The sequence below is a fragment of the Erpetoichthys calabaricus genome, chromosome 4, assembly GCF_900747795.2.
Source record: "Erpetoichthys calabaricus chromosome 4, fErpCal1.3, whole genome shotgun sequence".
In the NCBI taxonomy this organism is placed as follows: Eukaryota; Metazoa; Chordata; class Cladistia; order Polypteriformes; family Polypteridae; genus Erpetoichthys; species Erpetoichthys calabaricus.
The window spans coordinates 11,514,951-11,540,477 of record NC_041397.2 but is presented as its reverse complement, the minus strand read 5'-3'; the positions used below and the strand labels follow the sequence as shown (position 1 = coordinate 11,540,477).

Genomic DNA, 25,527 nt, shown 5'->3' with positions numbered 1-25,527 from the left:
TCACTGGTGATGTAAGTAATCAATCATTGATTGCCAATGATATCACTCATCGGCACAACCCTACTTGGTACGTGGACTTCTGCTCTTGAGGCTGGCTTACACGTTATACAGAGGTATATTTTGGCTTCTCCACGTACAGAAACTTACATAGTCAAAGGGGAAAGTGGAGAAGGACACACTGCGAATTAAAACACTCCTTGTTTTACCATGGCCACAAGTGCAAAAATAAATAATGGAATAGGACACGGATGTCGAACTCCAGGCCTGGAAGGCCGCAGTGGCTGCAGGTTTTCATTCTAACCATCTTCTTTATTAGTGACCAGTTTTTAATGCTAATTAACTTCTTTTGCTTTAGTTTTAATTAACTTGACTCAGGCCCTTTAGTTGTCTCTTTTCTTAATTAGCAGCCAAACAATAATGAGACACAACGAGCCGCCACATGACCAGCTCACCTGTGCCCGTTCACACAGTATCTGAAAATAAAGAAAAGTGAAGGTCTCAGTAAGGTTGATCTCTCAGGTCACCAAAACATTTTGATGAACAGAAAATCATACAGTTTTAGAAATGTCTGCTGTGGCAGAATGAGAGCAGCAACAAGCCACAACATTAAACAACGGCCTTAATTAATAGCAAGAATCAGCTTCTCATTAATAGATTGGTTGGAGTTTGAAATCCCAGTTTAGCTGCTCATCTGTTGGCTCGTTTCATGTCTCATTTCTGTTTGGCTGCCATTTCATGAAGAAACAAATCAATTCAGAGGACTGAATCCTTAAAAACAGGGCTATTAAAATGAAGGGAAAAGGAGTTAATTAGCAGTGAAAACTGGTCACTGTTTAGGAAAAGGGTTAGAATGAAAACCTGCAGCACTGCGACCCTCCAGGAGTTTGACACCCCTGAAATAGGAGATGAAATCTTTATCTTAAGACAAGCAGGGTTCAAAGCCAAAAAATCAAACTATTATGTAACAAAGATCAACATGAGGACCAAGGCAAGAGTGCTTGTAAAAGGTTTTAGGTATTATCCACCCTAACCACCCTAACCCTAATCCTAAGCCAATGAATTCAATAAGGTTCTGGTGTGTCCTTACCACCCACGTCATAGTCATGGATGCTCAAAATTGTGGAGCCCATAGAAAATGCAAGGTGGTATGATGGTGAATACAAAATAGTAAAATAACAAATACTGAATAAAATAAATATCAAAACAAAATGAAAGTAAAAAACACAATTATTACTGTTACGTGTGGAACTGTGTTTTTGTGCTTTTAAGTTATTATTTTTCCTTACTTTTATGTATTTTACATTTTTTCTATATTTATGTACTTTGTCTTTAAATGTGATTTCATTCTGTGCACTTTGTGGATAAAGCCTTCAGAAGTTGGGGAGACTACGAGGTCACTCTTACTGTTACACTCTCTGCTAGCATTTTCTGGTGCCAAAACTTTAGCTACGTCTTTTGACTTTCATTTTGTTATGTTACAACCAGGGTTTGTTCTCTAGCTTATGTTTATTTTTCTGCTTTGTACCTTCTTTGTTTATTGTACTTATGTATTTTTGTTAATATTGTTCTGTTTATTTATTATTTATTGTCCATTAATTTTGCTGTGTTCTCTTTTATTACATGTTTTGTTGGTGGATCCCAAACAGGCAAGGTTACCCTCCTGTCACCACTGGAGGATCACTCACTTCCTTTATATTTTGAAGCTGAGAGCAGGTCCTTTCATCGTTCATTGACATTTGGAGTATACTTTGCTTACGGTGAGTATGGATTTTTCTGGCTCCTTGAAGTATTGCTTTTATTCTTGGATTTTGCTCTTGTTTTGCAGATTGGTCGAGTTCGACTTGGATTGCTTTTAAGGCAAGCCCTTATGCTTATTTTGCCTTGTTTGTTATTTTTCTGCCATTTTTGTTCTTATTTTGTTTACATAAATAAAATCTTCCTTTATATAAATCATTTGTGTATTCAATTCTCTAGCCAAATGTCGTTTATGTTTTCCCTTTCCCTTAAGATGCATTTTGATATATTTTAAAATATTAAAAATTATTTGTAGTTTAAAACCCTATTCCCCATTTCTGGGGCCTGGACAACCTGTGGAGTTGACAAATCAGGCTGCCATTGGTAAAGTTTTTTCTGAGCAGGTTAGAGAGAGCACTTGCCTGTTAATAGGTGTTTTTAGAAGCCTCGCACCATTTTTAAATGCGCTTGAATTGGACAGAGGTTGACAGTAATCCTCTCCCATGAAGGGCATTTGTTTCTTCCATTTCAGGCTTATGGTAGTTGGAAGCTGACTGCCCTAATACTGTAAAGCTATCTGTAGACATACCAGTGAAGGGCCTGGCCTCCTTGTGGGTCTTACAGCCTTTTCGCCATGTTCATGTCACAGTTTAAAAACACTGTCACTGTATTTGCCTGCTGTCATAGTGCACTGAAATTGGAACTGTGCAGCTGTAGTGACACACTTCACAACAAGAGTACAAGCAATAAAATACATTTTTAAAAAACATGAAGGAGATTAGAGGGGGAAATGGATGGAAACAAAACATATAAGTCAGCATTCATTTCTCCAAGCTACCAAGGTTCTTATATGTGATGGCTTGTCCATTTGGCCATTAAACAATATTAATAAGCTTCTCTTTCTTTTGTAGAGCAAAGATTCAAGTTGCTCATTCTAAAACTCTCTGAAGAACATTTTTGTCTGTAAACTTCAAGCTCAATAAAATGTGGTTTGTGGAGGCAATGACACCCATGTGTCTACATGAGGAGTGATTTCTAGGATCAGGATTTGACCCTGCAAAGTTAAGACTTTACCACACAATACTGCCTTTTTGTGTGATTTTACTCAAAACTATCACAAATGCCTAGCGTTTCTTTTAAAGGACCATTACACAATGTCCATAACTATTCTGGGGTAGCTTGTCCTGTTCTACTGCAGTATATCCTTCCTTTTTGTCTTTCCCAGCTTTTGTCCATCTGAAAGAAAGAGCCATAGGTGGCTAGAATCCAGGTCCCCAGCTCATCTCTCTTCATTTAACCTCAATATAATGCTACTAATTCTGAAGAATCTATTTATACTGTGTGAAAGATGTTGTTATACTCTCAAATGGCGGCATCTTAAATATAGCTACTGTCTTTCACATTCTGGTGCCTGCTTCCCCTTTTAGGTCAGTGATTTACAATGAACAATGATACAATACTTTTAAGAGAGGAGTCATTTAAACGGGAACATTTTAATTGTTTTCTAAAGTGTATAGCTTGAAATGTGATTTATCACATACAGGTTTACAGCAGGCTTTGTAACAGTTAGAGCTAACTTATCCCCCATCTGCCCCACAGTCTCAAAACTCTGCATCCAAAGCATTTTTCCTGTCTCATTCTTTTGTCTTTTCTGCTTGCACTGCAATGTTATCTTTTCCTAGCTACAGTATATGTTAGACAGTTTCCACTGACCATGTGGAAGCACCACATATCTTGAGCATTGTTGTTTCACATGAGGCCCTTACGAAAAAATCACTTAGAGCTCTTTTCTAACTTTCTCTGTGCTGTAACGAATAATATAAAATTCCCAAAAGTTGCTAGAATGAAAAATAGTCAATTGCATTTGTAAAATACTGCTGGTGGAAATATACAGTATATACAGCATAAGCAGTACCCTGCTATTGCAATTTGAAACAAGAGCATTGCTGTCACGTGGGATCACACCTGCTCATCTCCCTCAGATACTATTACTAAGTGAATTGCCTTCTTGTGCCGACAACTGAAATACCAAGCTGAACAATGTTTCTCTTTCTTTTTTTAAATACTGCAATAAAAACCCCTAAACGCTGACTAAGACTACAGCTACTGTAAATAAATATGCAGAAAACTGAGCAGTCAATACTGTTTTATTTTTTTGTGTGTGTTATATGTTCAACTAGGTTGAAGTAAGTCAGAAGGCTTACAAGTAGATATTCACATTAAGATGAATAAAGGGTCTACTTCTAAGTAGGTACTAAGAATAGGCTGCATGACCAATAATTATTCTGATTGGATGAAAAAAGCAACACTCTTTCAGTGCAATTTACCCAACCCATCAGACAAGCACAGTTCACACAAAACAAACTGAGGCCTTTACCACATGTGATTTTGTTATTACTGAGAATGCCCTTAAATTTCTACAAATACATGTGCAGTTGCTCTGCCATAATGAGAAAAAGGCATAACAGCTACTCTCTACATAGTCTGCAAAATGATTATAAAGTACTTTTCAAGAATGAATAGTTTACTAAGGTAATTTAGAGAACTGTTTAATATTTCTAGCTGAAATATAGTATAGTTATTGCTTCACAGACAGTGAGGGCAGAAAGCATTCCTTGAGACCGCTATAACCTTTGTGCCATGATTAGGGATTTTGATACATACATACGTACTGTATTTCAGCTTTGCCCTTATTTATGCCTTTGTAAGTAAAAAGACTCACTCAAGATCACACATACTGAACTTTCATACTTTTGATTTGCTATTGTACCTTTCATCAGAGTACACCTTAGCCAGTGGTGAGAAATAACCAGTAATCAATATATAACTATGGTCTATTAGCCTAATTGTTTTATACATACACAGTATATTCCTAACTTACATAGACTAAATATACATATACAGAATACTGTATACACTGCAAAAAATGCATATGCAAAAACTAGAAAAAAAAACTTTAAATGGGAGTTGCTTCGCTTTTATTTAGCAAACAAATCTGCCAATGGGGTAAGCAAAATTTACTTGACAAGATTTCTTAAAGTAAGCTAAATAATTGTAAATAGAAATTTTTTGATAAGTCAATAATTCTTACAGTAAGGAAAACAAGATTTAATGTCGTAATATAAATACTTTTTACTTGCTTAGATTTAATTTTTGCAGTGTAGTTGTACATAAATTTATTGACGCCCTGAACAATTTAACAACATCCTTTAAAACAGATGGATACAAGAACTTTTTTTTAGTTCTGCTTGCAACTTAAAAGAACAGAGTAAAGAACACAATTGAAAAGCTTATCCTATTTATCCTGAAAGCAAAAATCAATTACACAAAATTCCCAAGAACTGGTATATAGAGGGGCATTTAAAAGTATAAGTTCCTCTAAAGACATCTTGTAAGAATCATTTAGCATTTCACATAATTTTTTATAGTGAAAAGTCAAGCAAAATGACACCTTTTATTGGCTAACTAAAAAGAGTACAATATGCAAGCTTTTGATGCAACAGTTGGGTTTTTGGGATTAGGTTGGGATTAGGGTTTCAGAGGAAATGTTTATACCAGTAACATCAGCTGTAAGGCCTGAACCAGTTAATTGCTGAGGAAATTTGCAAATACACCAGTGCTAACTGTATGGCTTATGAAGACATGGGAAGAATAGTTAAATATTATATTAGTAAAGTTAGAATGCAGATAGAGAGAAATACTGCACATAATGCAAAAGATGAACTAAAGAGACTCTTTCAGTATTTTGTTAGTAAAATAATGTTTAAAGAGTTGATGAAGTGTATTATGAATAGTAAGTTCAAACTCAAACATACATGCAGCAAAACTGCAAATTCCAATATTCGCATTTTCTTAAGTTTTTGTATATAAGGAAGTTTATAATCTCCAAGCAGATACAGAGGTTATTGGGAAGGTACTCAGTGATTTAGAAATTATACAGTTAAAAGCTCTGTTTAAAATAAAAAGATTGCTTAAGGATGTTAACGAATACTTATACTATATAAACCAAGGAAATTCTAACATATTGGAAGCTAGTAAATACATCACATGCACAGTACATTAAATGAAGCAAATATTAAGGAAAAGATCAGGAATCACATGACAAAAACATATGTATTAATAAACAGTCAACATGGGCTTAGACTAGGGAGATCACGTTTCACTGTTATGCAGGAATTCTGTAAGAAAGCAACACAGAGGAGCAAATGACATAATTTATCTCTATTTTCAGAAGGTTTTGTGATAAGGTTCCACTTGAAGAACTTGTTATGAAAACTAAAATAAGTGGGAGTTCAAGGCCCAGTGCGTAGATGGTGAAAAACTGGCTTAAACATAGGAAAAAGGGGTTCAAGAATTCGGTAATGTAAAAGCTGCTGCTCTTTCAAATGTATATCTACATAAATATTAGGGATGCTCCAATCAGGTTTTTTAAGGCCGATACCGATCATAGATTTATTGTTACTTGATCAGCCATTTCTGATATCCGATTCTTATTTTTTTTCCTTTATCCCTTTAAAAAACATTTTACACTAAGCTCCTCCATAACCAGACACATATAAACCTTATTTCCTATATTAAAGTGTATTTTTTTAATTAAACTATAGACCACAGGTGTTAACTGTTCATTTTTTATTAACAAAATGAAATTCTGTAGGCTTATTATTCAGTGACCATAAAAATCTATATATATAATTCACTAACCCGCCGACAAGTAGACAGCCATGCCCACCAACTCTAAGACCATTGGATACGACGACAACTCGCAGAGCCACGCTCACCAACTCGGATGCGACGCCTCGGAAAACACGCCGTCATTTATGTTCGTCTGTCCTACAGTCCACATGCACCTCTGAGCCACGTTGACTTTTCGGTTACGACGCACGACTGCATGCACCATCACAAACTGTTTTACATGCTACATACAGCAATTCGCATCCGCGACAAAAATGCGTCTTCTTAGATGGTCCTGCAGGAACACGGAAAACGTTTCCTTTTCGGTTACGACATCCGACTGCGTCCACCATCGAAAACCATGGGAAATGAACAACGAAGCCCCGCCCAGAAACTCTACCCCTCCTCCCACGTGATCGGGAACGCACCTCAGAGCACTGCCCGCCAACTCGAACAGCTCATCAAACACATACTCACTCGCTTTGGTCTGTGCTGCTGTCCAAATCCAGCTGTGAGCCACGTTGACTGTTCTTTTGCCCTCCATGGCTACCACTTCAAATGTATTTCATGGAAACAACACTTCTTTCAATGTTATAGAAATTCCTGCATCAGGTAACTGTTTGTTTCTATCAGTCGTGTTTTTCTGGAAAAATGTCATTGACGAAACTGCTGCTCTCAAACTTCGCAACATGGCTGTTGGCTTTGTTTGCCAACATTGGGATAACTTCGGCGACGTGGTGTCCGTTGCTGTTAGTCACAGAGGCATTGTTATACAGTCTGCTCAACAATACGCTGACTACATGAATACGTCCGGACTCTATGGTGGCGAGGCAGAAATTGTGGCAATTGTGTCCCAAATCCTTCCAGCTACTATCACCATTTACTTCCAAGAACGTCCTCATGCCTCTCTTCGAGTTTACAATCCGGCCCAACGTCTTTCCATATCCTGGCTCTTTAGCGGTCCTTTGGATCATGGGCATTACGAGGTTCTCATGCCTCTCAAATACACACGTGACAACCTTCTGGTGACATTTTTTGACGCTGTCGGTATGTGCACACAGGGTGCACACTCACTTGCTCGCCACACTAATGTGACATCACCTGCCCACTCTCCTCTTCCTGAAAAACATTTAAAGACACACTCCCCTGAACACACGCATTCCACACAGGACTTTCAATGCACCTTTTGTTCCAAAAGCTTCCGAGTGCAGAGATATCTGAACGCACATTTAAAAAAACACAACACTAACCGAATGATGCAATGTGAACATTGCCAGCAATGCTTCAAAACAACTCGCGCTCTCAAGTAACACTTACGAACTCATTCCACTCTCACCTTCAATTGCACATTTTGTAACGAGGACTTCACAGGTGAGATGGATCTCCACAACCATATGCAGATCCATTCAACACAAACATTTGTATGCAAACTTTGCGACAAACACTTTCACGCACGTAGATACCTTACTAACCATCTCAAAACCCATTCCCTGATGAATTCTTTTCAGTGTCAACACTGCTCCAAAACCTTCACGCGCCAGAAATCTCTCAAACCACATTTAAACACACACTCCACTGAACAAACACATTCCAAACAGATCTTTCAATGCACAATTTGTTCAAAAACGTTCCGAGTGCAGAGATATCTCAACATGCATTTAAAAACACACTCCACTGAACGAATTATGCAATGTGAACATTGCCGGCAATGCTTCGAAACAACTCATTCCAATTCCCTTCAGTGTCAACACAGCACTAAATCGTTCATGCACAAACATCGCATTCAGTTTTCTGCAGCTTTTCAAGAAGATGCCGCCATTCACGTCCAAGAACATAACATTGGCCTACCTACCGCACTATGTGCTTCTTGCAATGCTCTTCATTGGCCAGCAGAGGTCAACAAATCCGGACATTACACTAAGTGCTGTCATGCCGGCATGGTGTCTTTGCCACCGCTATCCAAACCCCCTCTTTTTTTAGAAGACTGGCAAGAACCCGCTGTCCCGAAATTACTGTGATCATATCAGGGAATACAACTCTGCTTTAGCTTTCTCGTCAATGGGCGCACACATCGCTCAACCGTCTGGACAAGGACCATATGCTTTCAGAATCCACGGTCAAATTTATCACCAGGTCTCTCCTTTATATACCAATCCTGACACGTCACCACAATACAGACAGCTATATATCTTTGATTCTGCTGAGGCTACCAGTCAACGTTTGCAAAAGGAATGTAATAGCGCTTGCAGTGAGATTTTGTTGCTTCAACTAGACAACATGATACGACAGGTTAATCCCTTCGCGAAGTCTTACATGCAAATGCATGACATTATCACTCACGGTAATCCTGTTACTGCTGTACGAATGGTGTTCATGGAAAATCCAAGTCTGGTAATGAGAAGATATAACGCCCCGTCCTGTCAAACTGATGTTGCTGCTATCTTTGTAGGTGAAGACAGGGAACCTCCTGCACAACGCGACATTTGCATATTTCCAAGGCGAGATGCTTGCAAGCGTATCTCTGTTCTCAATATAAACTGTGACCCCATGGTTTATCCACTGCTATTCCCTTATGGAGATCCAGGCTGGCACATACAATTGACCCATGTTGACATGTTGAGAAAAAAAGCGAATCGCGAAAAGAACGTGAGTCACACAGCTCCAATTTTATGCTTTCAGGCTTGCCATGAGATCTTTTTTACTGAATGCGTGCTACACTGAATGGATCAACGTGTGTCTACCCGGCGCAGAGAGGCGTGGGTAAGCCGTTGAACCCCATTCATGCTGGAAACCGGGGCTTGCAATTGTTCCCCCATTGTTACAATGTTACTTTTCTTGGTGGTTTATTAAATTATGGATTTTTCAAATGTTAATTTTTTCCTGTGCTTAAAAATCATTAAAAAAGCGGCTTGATTATGCTGCATACGCCGCAGGTTGGCTATTACTAAAATAAATAAAATTTCTTTAAAATACATACAAATAAAATATATACAAAAATATTTATCCATATGCATATGGTATAAAAAAAAAATAAAACGCTTCTTATTAATTACAGGCTGTCATTCTGCTTATTTTTTCTGTAATATACCTATCTTAAACATGGCTGAATTAAAACAAGTAATTTTTACCATTTCTCGAACAACAAAAATTTTCATTTATACTGGCAATAAACACTGCTTAAAAGTAAATATACATGCAGTTACAAGTTTTAATCATTTTAAATCATTAATTGCACTACAGACTTTTTGCTGTTAAAATATACATTTACTCTATTTATACAGGTGTGTTTTTTTCTTCAGCATATCAACTAGACATTCGTCATTTCTGAGGTGTTATTATAAATATGGATTACCAGTTTAATTATATAGTACTTATTTCTTTCCAAAATGTATGCTGTATGCCACACAACTACAAATAATAAACACAGTACAAATCTTTATAAAAGCAGCAAATGTACCAAACATTCATTAATTATCAAGAAGACACAAGACCAACATGCTTAACAGGTTTATAAGTAAAAGATGCATTTTGCTGTTAAGCTAACAAGGCTATTGTTTACTAACCAGCAATTTCAAACTTTTCTTTATCTTTTCTTTTTCCAACTAAAAATGTAAGCTGTTGCACTTAAAACAAGTACATTATTCAAACAGAAGCAGTGTCCATTTAATTTAAAGGACAAAATAAAAAAGTCTGAATTCATTAAAGTAGGTTTTCTTGCTGTTTGTTTAACTGCACAGGACAACTTCTCTGATTCCTTTTTCTTAGTTTATTAGTCCACCTTCTTTAACGTAAAGGGTAATATTCCAATCACCTATCGCTCTCTGCTGTATGGAAGAGTCCATACAGCTAATACAAGCCTTGACTTGTTGCTCTTTGTTTACGCTGCAGGAAGATTGCTGCAAAAAGGAAAAAAAATAAAAAAACACAGTGCTGGCTCAACTACTGTAATATCTCGCGTAAAGGAGCACTGCAACTAATCTACTGTAAAACTTAGAAAAGCAGAGGCTGAAGCAATCAGCTTTTGTGATTGGCCAAGTTACCGATCACCAATTGAGTATTTGATAGTGAAAATCGGCTAATTTAGATTGCTGGCCAATCAATTGGGGATTCCTAATAAATATATATGAATGATCTTGATAAAAATACATATGACACACTGGTTTACAAATGGGTCTACACACTATTCAGACTTAACAGCTGATTACATTTCTTCTCTTTCTTTCGGCTGCTCTCATTAGGGGTTACCACAGCGGATCATCTATTTCCACACAACAGCTGATTCAATTTAATGAATGTAAATACAAAATATACATAGAAAGTAAAAATGTTAGATTTGAATATTTAATGGTAGGTTTGAAACTTGAAAGTACAATTAATGAGAAAAACCAATGGGTCATAGTGGACGTGTCACTATCTACATCTGGTAAGTGCATAGAAGTGATATGAAGTTAGTACTCCTAGTAGGAAGAAAAACATATCGGGGTTAAAGTCCAGAGGAGAGCAACAAGGCTTATCTCCGGACTAAGAACTTATGAGCTATGAGGAAAGACTGGAGAAGATGGACCTTTTCAGTTTAAACAAACAGAGAATAAGAGGTGACATGATGGAAGTGTTCAAATTCTAAAAAAGACACAGGTGAAAACTGGTTGGGGTAAATTTCACACAAATGTTAGAACATTTTCCTTCACACAGAGAACTACAGATATAATGAATAAGTTCCCAACTTGTGTGATAGATAGTAGAACTTCAGGAACCCTCAAAACTCAACTCAGTTTTATTTTAGAGAATTACGTGAATTGAATTGATAGGTTCCATGGGCTGAACAGCCTGTTTATGTTGAAATGGTTCTACAATTATTTTAAATTGTTCAATGATTTCAAACTTACTCATAACATAACAATATGAGTTGTCGAATAATGTGATCTTTATACCTGTGAGACCTCAGAAGAAAACACAGCACTATGAGAAAAACTTGGAAAGCAACCTCCAAATACAATGAATGGGTCAGGATACAAACCTGAAGCTGTTAGTGAACAGTTCTAACCATTGTGCCACCGTGTGATATTATTTGGCAACTGTAAACTGGCCCAGTATGAGAGTGGGTGGTGAGTGACCACTGTGAAAGACCGGCATTATGTGTAAGGTTGAGTCTTTCTTTGCAACATGTGCAGTCACACAGAGGTAGGTTCTCACTAACTCTATTTCAAATATCGATTCACTCTTTCACTCTACCAGTTGTCATGTAATATTTAATATAGAGGACCTATTTTGATAGGTTAGGATATGGTAACCTTGAGAAAGTTAACTAGGTACAGTTGGTCTAAGCAAATCAAAAGAAAAACACCAAGTCCATAATAGTTCTAAATAAATCTAGTCAGTCTCTCCAACATCCTAGATTCGGGCCTAAATGTGGTTTTCGCCTGTTGTCTTCACTTCTTACCTGAAAAGTTAAAGATGTGAGCTGGGTGTAATGTAAGTGAGGTAAGTGGCAAGGTTGGGACAGACTTGTTAGACCTAGGCAATGGGAACTGGCTCTTGCAATGCGGAATTTTAACTTTCCTGGAATTGAAGGAGTCAGAGCTAAAGTGGGCGATTCAGCAATACCAGATCTTTTTCACTGAACAGAGATGTGAATGGTTTTGCGAGACTGACAATCGTGTCTACACCAACTTTGTGAAAATGGAAATGGCTACATCATTGCGTTTTCTGGAAGATGCTACAAAATGAGGGGTCCCCTTATATTTGTGAAACAAGAGCTATGTGTACACATTTGGCTTTAAAGAATAAGTTCACCATCTTTCTAAATCAGTTATTTTTTCATATATTTATTTTTTCCCATGCCTTCCATATGTCAAAAGTATGTTTATGATAACAAAACAAATTTGGAAATAATTATTTTCTTCACAAATGTTTGTCACTGTCATTCAAGAAGAAAGGATGGGTGTTCTCTTTTCTGTATACAATGGCTAGTAGGTGTAGTGTTCATGCAAACAACAGCCTATGTTAAATATACTATGTATTTAACAGGAAGAGCTGTGGGATAGAATATCACTAATAATACAGTAAAACATATGGCTGTACCTTTTTAGTATGACATTGCCCTTTACTTAAAATATTTCAAAAACGACCACACCTGGGACGTGAAAGTAAACTGAAAAATTTCAATCTCTATACTTTGCATCAATCCCTTTAAAGTAGTAACAATCCTTCAAGCCATAGTTTGTAGCTACCACATGACAGCTGTGAGACAGCAGCACTAAGTAATGTGTTAAAGCTGTCTGTTTGGTCCTTCGGTCTTTGGTTGTTTCTTACAGTTTAATTTTTGATAACAAAAAACATCTCCAGAGCTCAATGACTGATGACAGCTGGAAAACCATCCCTGTCAGTAAGACAAATGATGCCCTTCTGTAACAAATCAGCCTCATCACTAGAAAAATCCATGTTTTTCATTGGGATAGCTGTAAGTGCCCCTCCCTACAGCAAAGGCATTCATGTTTGAGAGTCATTATTTTACATTTCCCATACATACCCTGCAAATTGTAAATTATCTATAGTTTTGTAGTTACAAATTTTCTTCTCTGTATGTTTTATTGTATTTGATCAACAGCAATACCTTATTGGTGCATTCTACCTCATATAGGTAAAATTTACCAGTGAGGCTGAAAATGTCATCACTTCATTGTGTGACATATCAATGGCATAAAATGAGAACCTGTTTGTCTTAAATGTTTAGAAAAAATAAAATAATGCTAAAATAATAAAGATATGCACATTTTCACTATATGTACAATCTTCAGATTTGAATCAATACACAGGATTGTTCTCTGCTTTGAAGTGGACAGATTGTGTACCTTTTAAAGACTTGGGTTTCATGTTTGATATGATATCCTATTTACAGTACCTCAGTTGTAAGACCTGCGGGAGATTCAGTTTGTTTTTTTTGTAATTCAGCTTTACTTTCCTATGCAAGTTTCTTGGGCAAATGAATATATTCCTTGATTTTGATAAAATAACCTTCACTTCAAAAATACCAAACTTACTCCTTAAGTAGTTCCTTTCTTGTGGTTATGGGACTCGACTAAAAGTGTTCAACATGCCATCTCCTGTTCATGAGTGAGAGAATAACCATTTTGCAAATATAAACATTAAATGTCTGCTGCTTATAGATCATTTTATCTTCTTGGTCTCGTAAGGGAGTGATGTACTTTAACATCATTCTGGACAAAAATCTTGATGCTTATCAGACAACCTTGGGGTCACAATCACTCCTAACTCATTAACAGCTGTGTTTGGTACACTCCTAGATGGGCTTAAAGTGGAGAAGGACAAATTGATTGTGATTGCCTATACCACACTACTAGCACATAGACTTATCCCAGAATCCCAGCCCACTTGTTATAAATCAGTGGGTAACTGACATTCTATACAATTTGAAACTGGAAACAATTAAATTCTCACTTAGATGATCTGTTCAGAGCTTTTTTTTTTTAATATGGCAAGATCTAATTATTAAAAATTTATAATAATCATTTATATCGGGGAAAAGGATCTCCCTTTTTTGTTTTTAAAGATTTGCTCTCATTGTTGGCTTTCCTCTCTTAAGGACATGTGAAGATTGAATGAATCTGGTTTGTTATAATCCATCCATCCATCCATTTTCCAACCCGCTGAATCCGAACACAGGGTCACGGGGGTCTGCTGGAGCCAATCCCAGCCAACACAGGGCACAAGGCAGGAACCAATCCTGGGCAGGGTGCCAACCCACCGCAGGGTTTGTTATAATTCTGTTTTTTAAGTTTGACTTGATTGCATGTAATGTTATTTTCTTCAAATAAAATTAATTTTAAAATTTTAAACTAATAACAGAAGAAACAGTTTTAAAAATGTAATGACTATGCTGGTGAAGCAACAGACAAAGCTTTTGATTTATCAGCCAACTGACATCCCATTATCACCTATGGACACAAGCTTTAGGCAGTGACAGAAAGAGTGAGAATGTAAGTACAAAAGAAATTAGTTTCCAGTACCGTGTTATGGGTTCCTCTTAGTGATCACAAATCACAAGCAAATCACAAAAGACTAACTGTTTTAATGAATAAAGAAAACCAAGCTGAAAGAGTTTGGGCATATATTGAGGACATCCCTGGTTACCTCTTAAGGTTTATGTACCTGACGCAGCCTATTGAGCAATTGACCCCAGTCTCACTGCAGGCCTCATCTTTCTTGTCTGGCCTTGGAATAAACTGACATTATCCAGGAGGAGTTGGAGAATGTTGATGGGAATAAGGTGGCCTTTTTTTTATGCTAGGCATGTTGTGACTATGAACCTCTGCAGAACTAATGGACGGAAACAGATTGCTTTTAAGAAAATGGTTTCATGATGTTTTTATAGGATGTGAGGATGAAACTTAAATTATACTCTAGGATCCTGCTATGCCACTTTAGACAACATTACAAACCGAAGCCATGTTTCATTCAATACACTTATACGTACTGAACTTTCCATTTAAAACCTGATAATTAAAATATAAAATAATTCAAATAAAACATAGAAATGTTTATTGTTTATTTTGTTTTATTTATTTTTACAAAATAACATTTATTTAAAAATCTATTCTTAATCAGCTCCCTGGTTTATACACTCTGTATGCTACGACCAATACCGTGAATAGAGTTTGTAAGGCAGCTGAACTCTACATAACTGGATGCAATCCAAAAATATTTTTCATTTTCTTTTTTGTTCCCAATAAAGTTTTGAAAGTGTAAAACTCTTCCTTTCTTGCCTTATTGCATAACATATCCCAGCTCAGTTCAGCTCTAGTTTCTCAAATGATCTGTTCTTAGCAAAATAATCTAACTGGCTTCTCATGTCTTCATCAGAATTACACAGTGGAGCAACAATAAAAACATTGATCTTGCAATCAATTCTGTTTCAAGTTTAGTACTTTTTTTTTATTGCTACTCTTTGCAGTTTAATAACTTCACATGAAATACAAAAACATTTTAAACGTCTACAAAAACATGATAATTTACCATATAATTACCAAAATGCTCTTGTTTCAGATCTCATCATATAGCAGGAAATGGGAAATCCCCGATCTAGATCCATACTTATAGTCCCTACCCACAAAAGTAATTAATTTTTATATTCTTTATTCAACATACTGTAAAATGCATCAGCTGCATATAAAAGAAGCAAAAAAGGAAAGACCTATGATTTTCAAGGAGTGAGAGGTAAGATTCTATTCTTGCCCTTTTTCTTGTTTTATTTATTATGACCTTTGTTCACAGTTATCCATTCATTTTTTTTAACTTGCATAATCATGTTCATTGTCACTAGGGCTGGGACTGTCCCAGAAAAATGGGCAGGTAGCAGGAACAACACATGAACAGAAACCAGTATTTCTCTTTTACCATTTGTCATGCTTAACTCATTTCACTTACCAGCTTCTACGCATGAATGACCATCAGAATGTTGTACTTATATTAACATGTTAAGGCGTGTGAATGTATAACAATGAGTTTGAGAAGTTAGCCTTATATTTATATGGTCACAATTCAGTTTACCAGTACTTACTATAACATCATCATTTTATATTTGCCTGAAATTAGCTAAGGCAACTTCTAAGATCTGGAATTTTACAGCTATTTACAGGTATTTTTTATGGTTACAGCAAAGGTAGGTTAAGCCACATGCTCAAGGTCAACAGTGAGCCACAGAAAGAAACAGAAGTGGTAACTGTGTGGTCCATCCATCCATTTTCCAACCTGCTGAATCCGAACACAGGGTCACGGGGGTCTGCTGGAGCCAATCACAGCCAACAAAGGGCACAAGGCAGGAACCAATCCTGGACAGGGTGCCAACCCACCGCAGGACACACACAAACACACCAAGCACACACTAGGGCCAATTTAGAATCGCCAATCCACCTAACCTTCATGTCTTTGGACTGTGGGAGGAAACTGGAGCGCCCGGAGGAAACCCACACAGACACAGGGAGAACATGCAAACTCCACGCAGGGAGGACCCAGGAAGTGAACCCAGGTCTCCTAACTGCGAGGCAGCAGCGCTACCACTGCGCCACCGTGCCGCCCACTGTGTGGTCTAAACTACCAATTGAATTATTTCTGGATTAATTTTAAGTTAAAATGATACTGGAGTTTTAAGCAGTATTGGACTCTGGGGATTTGAGACCGTGATAGTAAAAAACTGTGTGACCATATTGCCCACATTGAGATATTCTTTATATACTGTACTGCTACCATTTTAATGGTTTTCTGAAATCATAAACTTTTAAATGCATACAGTATGCCTAGGGTAAGCTTAAACTCATGAAAAAACAGCTTTTTTTCTTCTGGCAAGTGATGCTATACGACAGTTTGTACTAACAGACTTCAACAAAGTAGCACAAATTACTTTGTCAACGTAATATCATTTGGCAGGAAAGTCATCTTAAACTCCTAATTCACACTTCACCTCTAATTTATTAACAAGAACCTGAGAAAAAGCATAAGCTAAACCACTTGGTGGTGGCAAAGTGACTGTATTTCATTCCAGGAAAGTGAAAACTGTGCCAACATCTGCATCACAAAAGGCAATGATTAAAATGTTGTAACCAAACCTGAAAAAGCAACTGCAGCAGTCTTTGAACTATAGAGTGACCAAAGTGAATGTGAATACAAAAGACTGCTTTACATTCCAGTATCATTTTAAACTAAAGTTAACTCAGAAAAAACCCAATCGCTGTTTTGGGGAACAATTGGTTGTTGATAGCACTACAGTATTGGCAAAACTTTAATAGATTCTAGGTCCCTTTTGTACATTTAAAACCTTAATTTGGCTTAATTTGCTGTACCAAGCCTTCAACTATGAATAATGAATGTATTATTTTATACAAGGATTTATTATCATTAATAATTTACCACATCAATATTTACATATTTGGTTGACACCGCTATCTAAGGTGACTTAGTACATGAGATACAACTGGTTATGTTTCTTTAGTTTTCAATTTTAGTATGGGTAGTTGATGTTTCTTGCTCATGGTCAGCAGCAGGATTTGACCACACAACCTCAGGGTGTGAAGTCCAAAGCCTTAAACACTACTTGCTTATTGTCTACTTACTCAATAACATACTAGAGAGGTTTTGTAGTTTCTGGACATATTACACATATTATACATAATCATGCTCATATGGCTTGCAAAGCAGTTTAGAAATAAAAAGGTCTGTTAATTACTTAAATGAGATATAAAACAAGATTTTTACTTTTTTTTTTTTTCATTTTTCTTTTCATTTATGAACATTGACCTCACAATTTATTATAAACCTAATGAGCCAAAATTCAAAGGCAAAAGAAAGTGTAACTCATACAGATTCTGTGGGAGGACTTTGTTATGCTGTTAAGCACAAAGACATTTCGTTTATATCCTTTAAACAGAGTAGACTTCCAAAAGTCAAAATGTGTTACACTCGAGATTTAACCACACCTCTAACAGCGATAACACAATGCTCATTTAAGAAGACTGTCAGCAGATTCTGAAGGCCAATACAGATCATTCCAGGGGATGACAAAGTCACTTTTTAAAAAGTGTCCATTGTCGTTCAGGGATCTCCAATTAATGAAAACGTACTTACCGATTCAACAGGAACTGCAAAAAGAACAAACAGCAATAGTAGTCTAAAATAAAAAAACATGTGGGTCTAAATAAAGGCATATAAAAGCAGCACAGTAAACAATGTACATGTACAGTATTATAGATAGATAGATAGATAGATAGATAGATAGATAGATAGATAGATAGATAGATAGATAGATAGATAGATAGATAGATAGATAGATAGTAAAGGCACTATATACTAGATAGATAGATAGATAGATAGATAGATAGATAGATAGATAGATAGATAGATAGATAGATAGATAGATAGTAAAGGCACTATATACTAGATAGATAAATAGATAGATAGATAGATAGATAGATAGATAGATAGATAGATAGATAGATAGTAAAGGCACTATATACTAGATAGATAGATAGATAGATAGATAGATAGATAGATAGATAGATAGATAGATAGATAGATAGATAGATAGATAGATAGATAGTAAAGGCACTATATACTAGATAGATAGATAGATAGATAGATAGATAGATAGATAGATAGATAGATAGATAGATAGATAGATAGATAGATAGATAGATAGTAAAGGCACTATATACTAGATAGATAGATAGATAGATAGATAGATAGATAGATAGATAGATAGATAGTAAAGGCACTATATACTAGATAGATAAATAGATAGATAGATAGATAGATAGATAGATAGATAGATAGATAGATTGATAGATAGATAGATAGATAGATAGTAAAGGCACTATATACTAGATAGATAGATAGATAGATAGATAGATAGATAGATAGATAGATATGAAAGGCACTATAAAACAGACAGATAGATATGAAAGGCACTATATAATAGATAGATAGATAGATAGATAGATAGAAAAGGCACTATATAGATAGATAGATAGATAGATAGATAGATAGATATGAAAGGCACTATATAATAGATAGATAGATAGATAGATAGATAGATAGATAGATAGATAGATAGATAGATAGATATGAAAGGCACTATATAATAGATAGATAGATAGATAGATAGATAGATAGATAGATAGATAGATAGATAGATAGATAGATAGATAGAAAAGGCACTATATAGATAAATAGATAGATAGATAGATAGATAGATAGATAGATAGATAGATAGATAGATAGAAAAGGCACTATATAGATAGATAGATAGATAGATAGATAGATAGATAGATAGATAGATAGATATGGAAGGCACTATATAAAAAAGATAGATACACATGAGACAAGACACTATGTAATAAATATAAAAGACACCATATAATAGATAGATAGATAGATAGATAGATAGATAGATAGATGTGAAAGGCACTATAGATAGATAGATAGATAGATAGATAGATAGATAGATAGATAGATAGATAGATATCTGCAGTGGCCCTTTAACAAAGTTTAGAAGCAAAATTATGCAGCCAAAATATAATTAATACAGGCATACACATATAAATAGATTCCTGCAGTGGCCCTTTAAGAAAGTTTAAAGGCGAAATTATGCCGCCAATATATAATAAATATAGGAATACACAAACAAATAGACTGATGGAGCCTTTAATTACCTTTTAAAAAGTTTAAAAGCGAAATTGTGCAGCCAATATATAATAAGTACAGGCATATTTATAATAGATCGATTGATAAGACTCATACAGTGGACATTTAGCAAAGTTTAGAAGCGAAATTATGCAACCAATACATAATAAAAACAGGCATGCACAAACAGATAGATAGATAGATAGATAGATAGATAGATAGATAGATAGATAGATAGATAGATAGATAGATAGATAGATAGATAGGCCCTCTCGCAATCGAGTACACGTTTCAGTAAATCGGCGAGCCCCACCTCACACTGAATGGTGTATGGAGATTCATTTTGAAAACCGTTACTTTGTCTTCATCCGAATGTCCAGCCTAACTCTTCATATCCGACGGCCCTCGAATCTGTAAGCACCACGAAAAGTAAAAAGTGTGAGAGCGGCCCGTTGCCGGCGCGCGGTGGTATTGGCCCCGAGCACGAGCGTCGTGTCGCACACCTGAGACACAGCGGCGCGGCGCGGCGCGGCGTCGGCTCCCTCGCGCGTTCTTACCGGGCGCGCAAAGTTCGGCGACAAAGCACCGCGCGCTTACAGAAACTTACTTCTCGCTTCCCAAAGTGCGTTACTGAGGCTGACTGCTTCCAAACTGGAAGTTGGCGGCGTTTAAAGAATGTATTCTGGGAGGTGATATTGAATAGGGCGGGGTATAGAAACATGTAGAAAGAAAGGTTGTGGCCCCCCAGTGCAAAAGAAGGCAGCTAGCGGCTCGGCGATGCACAGTCGCGTTTCCTCCTCAACAAGTTGCACAAGAAGAAGAATAAGAAGAGGCGCACATAGAGGAGACTAGGGGAGCCCCGGCAGCTGCAGGGCTGCACTTTGGTTCTTCACCTTGGGACTTGATCTCCTCGAATCTGCTCACTCGATCGGGTGCACTTTGTGAATTTTACCAAGCACCATGCTGCCGCTCCGCCGACATGCGGCTGTCTGGCTGCTGCTGGTGGTGGTCGCGAGGGGCTTGAACGAAGCTACGGCTAAGGTGAGTATTTGGGGAACTGTGTATTGCACATTTGGAGTGGTTGCCTAGTTTATTTTTTGTTTTCTTTTTCATTCCGGATCGTGTTGGTCGTTAATGGGACAGGAGCTCGAAGGGTTAAGTGGTAAGGTCCGGCGAGCGAGCGGAGCTACTTCGGGAAAGTGGCTTATCCGCAGATGTCCGCTGCCGACATGCTGTCTTCCTAAACCACTCACTCGCCTTATCTCATATTCGCCTGCAATCGGAGGAGACAGGCACTGATGGTTGCCGTTCTCTCAGACCATGTAAGGTTTTTTGCGTTGGCTCCTTTGCATTTTTTATGAAGATCCATACTTGCTCAACCCGTCTTTGCGCGAATGATCGCTTTTAAATCAATATAGCGCCTTTCAATCATATCAGCGCATCGCTAAATGTGTCAAATTTAAAACATAACTTGCTTTGCGCGGTTGTTTTGAGACATTTAATGGCGATTTATAAAACCCAAACTCGGAAAGATACTCAGTAGTCAGTGATTTCTATACGTAAAACATTGTCCTGAGTGGGCGTGAGAACAATGCTTTTTTGTTAGTCATTTTAAAATATTTGGAAATGCAGAGAAAAATCTGCCTTTACTTAAAGTCACAAGCAATGTTAATTCATCCCTATTTAAGGATACGTGTGTGAGATGTCAAATCAGTTTTTATTTTTATACAATGCCTAGTGACCATGCTCTGAGAACAAAATGAATAATTTTTGTAAATGCTACCTTTTAGACCTTTAATAAATTAAAATAAGGATTTAGTCATTTTTATTCTTTTCCCCAATCTGAAAAGTTTGGGTCATCCTAAAATGGTTCACTTGTCATTAAAAATGTCTAATTGTGTAATTTTACTCTTGGGGCCTTTAAAGTTGTCCTTTTAACACCTCACAGAAGTGATATTCAAAGCACAATAATCTTACTAAGTTATTGTAAAATTATTTAGGCTTCACTTTGTCAACTAAAGTCATCAGTGCCAAACTGCTTGCTTCCAGTGCCAGCCTATATAACGGGTATGGTTGGCATGTAAGATACACACTTGCTTGATGAAATCTGTCAAACCCATTTTAATGATACAACACCTTTCAATAGGTAATGTCTTCTCAGGGATTTTTAAATATACAATGCTATTGCATATATTCAAAAGACACATATAGCAGCATCAGACTCAAAATGGGAACCAGGGTAAGAGACAGCACTGATGTATCACAGGACACACCCACACAAAAACCCACACTCATTAATCCATTGCCAAGGCAGATTCTGCGGTCAACCTAACACACATGTTTTTGCTATGTGGATAAAAACACAGTTCACAGATGAAATCCCATGGATGTGGGGAGGACATGCCAAATCCATGAAAATAAGGCCACATCTGCTGTTCATACAGAATGTGCAGAAGTTGTGAGGCTGCAGTACTAACCACTGTACCAACATGCCACCTATTATTTAATTCACCAATGAAATTTTGGAATTAGTGTTACACAAGACAGTGTGTCTGACTTCCACTTTACCGAGTCTCAGTATCACTAATAAAAAAATAGTGTCTGCTCTGACTCGGCTGAATGTTTAGCAAGTTCTCATTTTCTGCTTATTGAGTACCTTGCATGTCTGTTCCTTTGGTGGGTTAAAGCTCTTGGAACTTGCTGTAATAAAAATACTCTGTAATGAACTTTAAGAAAATAATTAACTAAAATGAAGCATGTGCAAGCATATGTGCGTTTTTTAAATGTCTGAAGTACAAACAATCGCCTTGGGGCCAATGAAGTTTGTTACAGTTCAATGAAAAATTTTACTTGCTTTTGCAGTTGTTGAATTGTTGTTTGAAACCTACCTGGTTCTAATCTTTTTGAACAATAGTTCACCTAATTCACCACCAGTGGACATCCATCAATATAAGATTCTCTGCTTTGTGTTATGAAGCCTTATAGGAGATCCTAGACAAGCTCCTGGAAAATCAGATTAACCGGGAATGCAACTCCACCCTCAACTCTCCACTCTGGCCAGTGTCAAACCTAACTGGAAAATGGAGACTAACAATTGACTATCATCAATTAAACAAACAAATCCCTTGTGGCAAATGATCCACCTGGATCAGCAACTGGCCAAGGTTCTCAAGTAAGGTAGATGTGGCAAATGGTTCTCATCATAGTAATGATGGTTACTTGACATCTCTCTTTCTCATTCATTCATTCTTAGCCTACCAGGGAGTTCAGAATTATTAAGTTATGTTTTTTTTTGTTTTCAAATGGAATTATGTTATATGTCACTAGTTTGTGTGTATTCTCATTGTGTGTTTTCAGCAGTTTACATCAATCTCAATGTTTTTTAATATTCACTGGTCATTAAATTTGTATGTTTTTATTACATAATTATATATTTACCTAAAAATGACATTAGATCTTTCACCCACAGTTGAATTTGCAGAATAAATTGTGGTACATACTGTAACGTGTAAATATATTATTAGAATACTGAAAAAGCTGTAATAAGTACCAAATGCTAAATGTTTTGTGAAGTGTAACAAGTATAGTTAGTGACAGCTGTATGCAGTCTGCACCTCATTTTAAGTTTTACTTACTGCCAAATGTGGCAGGCGAGGTTATTTGCTCACTAAAGTGAATCCAGAAGTTGTTTCCCATAAAGTTTCAATAGCCTGTTTATTAAGAGAATAAGCTGAGTAAGTTTCATTTTAATGCCTGCAGTGAAATCCTCTTAATATAATATGATATTATTAAAAATAATTAAGAAAGTTTTAAAATGCTTAACCAAAAGTTCAGTTCACTTCAGTTGAACTAAACTTTGCTATTTCATTCCAATTTCACATTCTTTTCTGCTGACATGCTACAAAAGTATGCACAGATTAAAAATATAGTTATAGAAGAAAACAGTAAATAGAACTATACAAATGAGGCAGGATATGTATACCTAGGGTGTATAATCACATAAAAAAATCTATATGCTGTATGCTTTAATATTGTTAGAAATGGTGAACATTAAAAAAACAAAAATTAAGCTAATGAAAGATACAAGAAAGTATAGCCAATTAGTGGTGGAGTAGAGAAAAACAAAGAGTGTTGTTGCCAGCGTTTCTGGAAAAAATTAACTTCTGGGGTTATAGTCCCGTGGTCCTTGGAAGTGTGAAAGTCAAAATCTGCCTAAGGAGCATAATGTCCTTCATGGGCACTCTTCAGTATGTTACAACGCACATAAGTGTCCATAATTATACACCCGACTGTGAGCAAATGGTAAAGCACTGTCTTAGTTGTGTAATATTTTATTTCTATTGTGGCAAGTTTTCTTGACTTTACTTAATATATTATATATAAGAAGAGTACAGTGAGTTAAACATACTTTCAAAAAAGGCTTGCTTAATATTCACAGTTTTGCTCCTTTGCAGTAAATAGAGAAAAACATTAAATATATTCCCAAGCCTGGTAAAACCCATTTCAGGGTTGCTGGAAACCAGAGTTTATTCTGGTGGCACTGGGCACAAGCTGGGAACCACCCCATGTGGGGCACTAATGCTTTGCAGGATCTCCTTACTTATACACTTAAACTCACTCACGTAAGGCCAGTTTGGAATTGCCCGTCAACCCAACATGAACATCATAGATACATGGTAGAAAAAGAGAGTAAAAGAAGAAACAAATCCATGCAGACACTTGAAGAATGCCCAGACCTCACACAGACAATGACCAGCAATGAATCTAGCCCAGGACACTGGATCTGTAAGGCTGCGGAAATAGCCAGTGCGCCACCTAGATACAGTGTCATTGCTTTTTATATTCCCTGTTTATGGTGGGGCTTTTGTGAGATTTCTGAAAGCAAATGTTAATGGGGTACAGTTTCTTTCTAGTGAAAGCAATACATGCCCTAAGTTCAATCATTTGACGTTTTAGTGCTGCATTGTTCTCTGGTTTAATTAATCTATCAAAAAGACATCTGAAAGAAAAAAGTTGTTGTGTTGTTCTCTCTTCCATTTGGGTGTACTGCTTAAGTCCATTCAGTATCTCTGAATGAGCACAGAGAGGTCAGTGAATTCTTACCTGATCATCTTTCAGTGTCATCCCTCTTGACACAAGGTTACTAGGGCGTACTGAGCGGAGAAATCACTGCTGCCTTTCCAGGCCTTCCCAATGGCTCAGGAAGAACTGTCTTGATTAATCCTCCTTAGATGTGTAGTGTTTTTCCTAATGAGGTTTTTGGTGGTCTTTTCATGAAACACTGTTTTAACACTGTGTTAACTTCCATATTTCCATAATACGTGAGCAAGTAATGTACTGTACATCCTGTGAATGGGGACATATGGTGGGAATTGCAGAGTGACTCTTGATCCTTGTTTCACACTGCCTAAATGTGATCTTCAGCAGACAGGATAGCAAAAAGTATAATGAGAAACTGAAGTGAATTATGAAATAAGAAGAAAAAAAACTTTATCTTCCGAATAGGTAAGTAGGTAAAGCCTCCTCCCCAAAGCTATTCGTAAGTATTGATATTTATCAGTTATCAGATATTTATCAATTTTTAGTATTACGAATATGTCTGAATGCAAAATCATTCAATTATTTATAATTATTTATAAAAATCCACCAATTCATTCAATGATTTTCTGAAGTTCCTTATTTTATTAGCAGGCTAAGTTTGAGCCTCCTCTGGCAGCATAAGGCACAAGTTTGGAACCAATTATTTTCAGGGAACACTCACTTATACTTGGTTAGTTTACAAATTGTAACTAATTTCACACAAAATCATTTGAAAGCGGTGTGAATCTGAAATTTTCTCATTTTGGCACAGGGGAACTTGCAATTTCCACAAATTGGAAAAAAGGGAATTGGGCAGACCTGAAACTGAACTGAACACAGGTCCTTGGATTT

The 25,527-nt window shown here is 36.6% G+C and overlaps 2 protein-coding genes across 5 annotated transcripts in view; one reads left to right on the top strand and one right to left on the bottom strand.

The window, feature by feature from the left end:
• The window catches only part of col4a2 (collagen, type IV, alpha 2), a 266,524-nt gene extending 246,190 nt beyond the window's left edge, over positions 1-20,334 (bottom strand). For 2 of the 3 annotated variants that reach the window (XM_051926298.1, XM_028799203.2), the window contains exons 1-3: positions 20,204-20,334; positions 19,910-20,007; positions 18,043-18,085 (exon numbers count right to left, since the gene is read on the bottom strand). In XM_051926298.1, coding sequence (XP_051782258.1) covers positions 18,043-18,085; positions 19,910-19,938 — 72 coding nt within the window. In that variant the 5' untranslated portion in view covers positions 19,939-20,007; positions 20,204-20,334. Of the gene's footprint in view, positions 1-18,042; positions 18,086-19,909; positions 20,008-20,099; positions 20,119-20,203 lie in introns of those variants that run through there. The other variant, XM_051926299.1, reaches the window with a different exon arrangement.
• A 28-nt stretch (positions 20,335-20,362) lies between these two features.
• The window catches only part of col4a1 (collagen, type IV, alpha 1), a 273,407-nt gene continuing 268,242 nt past the window's right edge, over positions 20,363-25,527 (top strand). The window contains exon 1 of one of the 2 annotated variants that reach the window (XM_028799211.2): positions 20,363-20,637. In XM_028799211.2, coding sequence (XP_028655044.1) covers positions 20,557-20,637 — 81 coding nt within the window. In that variant the 5' untranslated portion in view covers positions 20,363-20,556. The remainder of the gene's footprint in view (positions 20,638-25,527) is intronic. The other variant, XM_051926307.1, reaches the window with a different exon arrangement.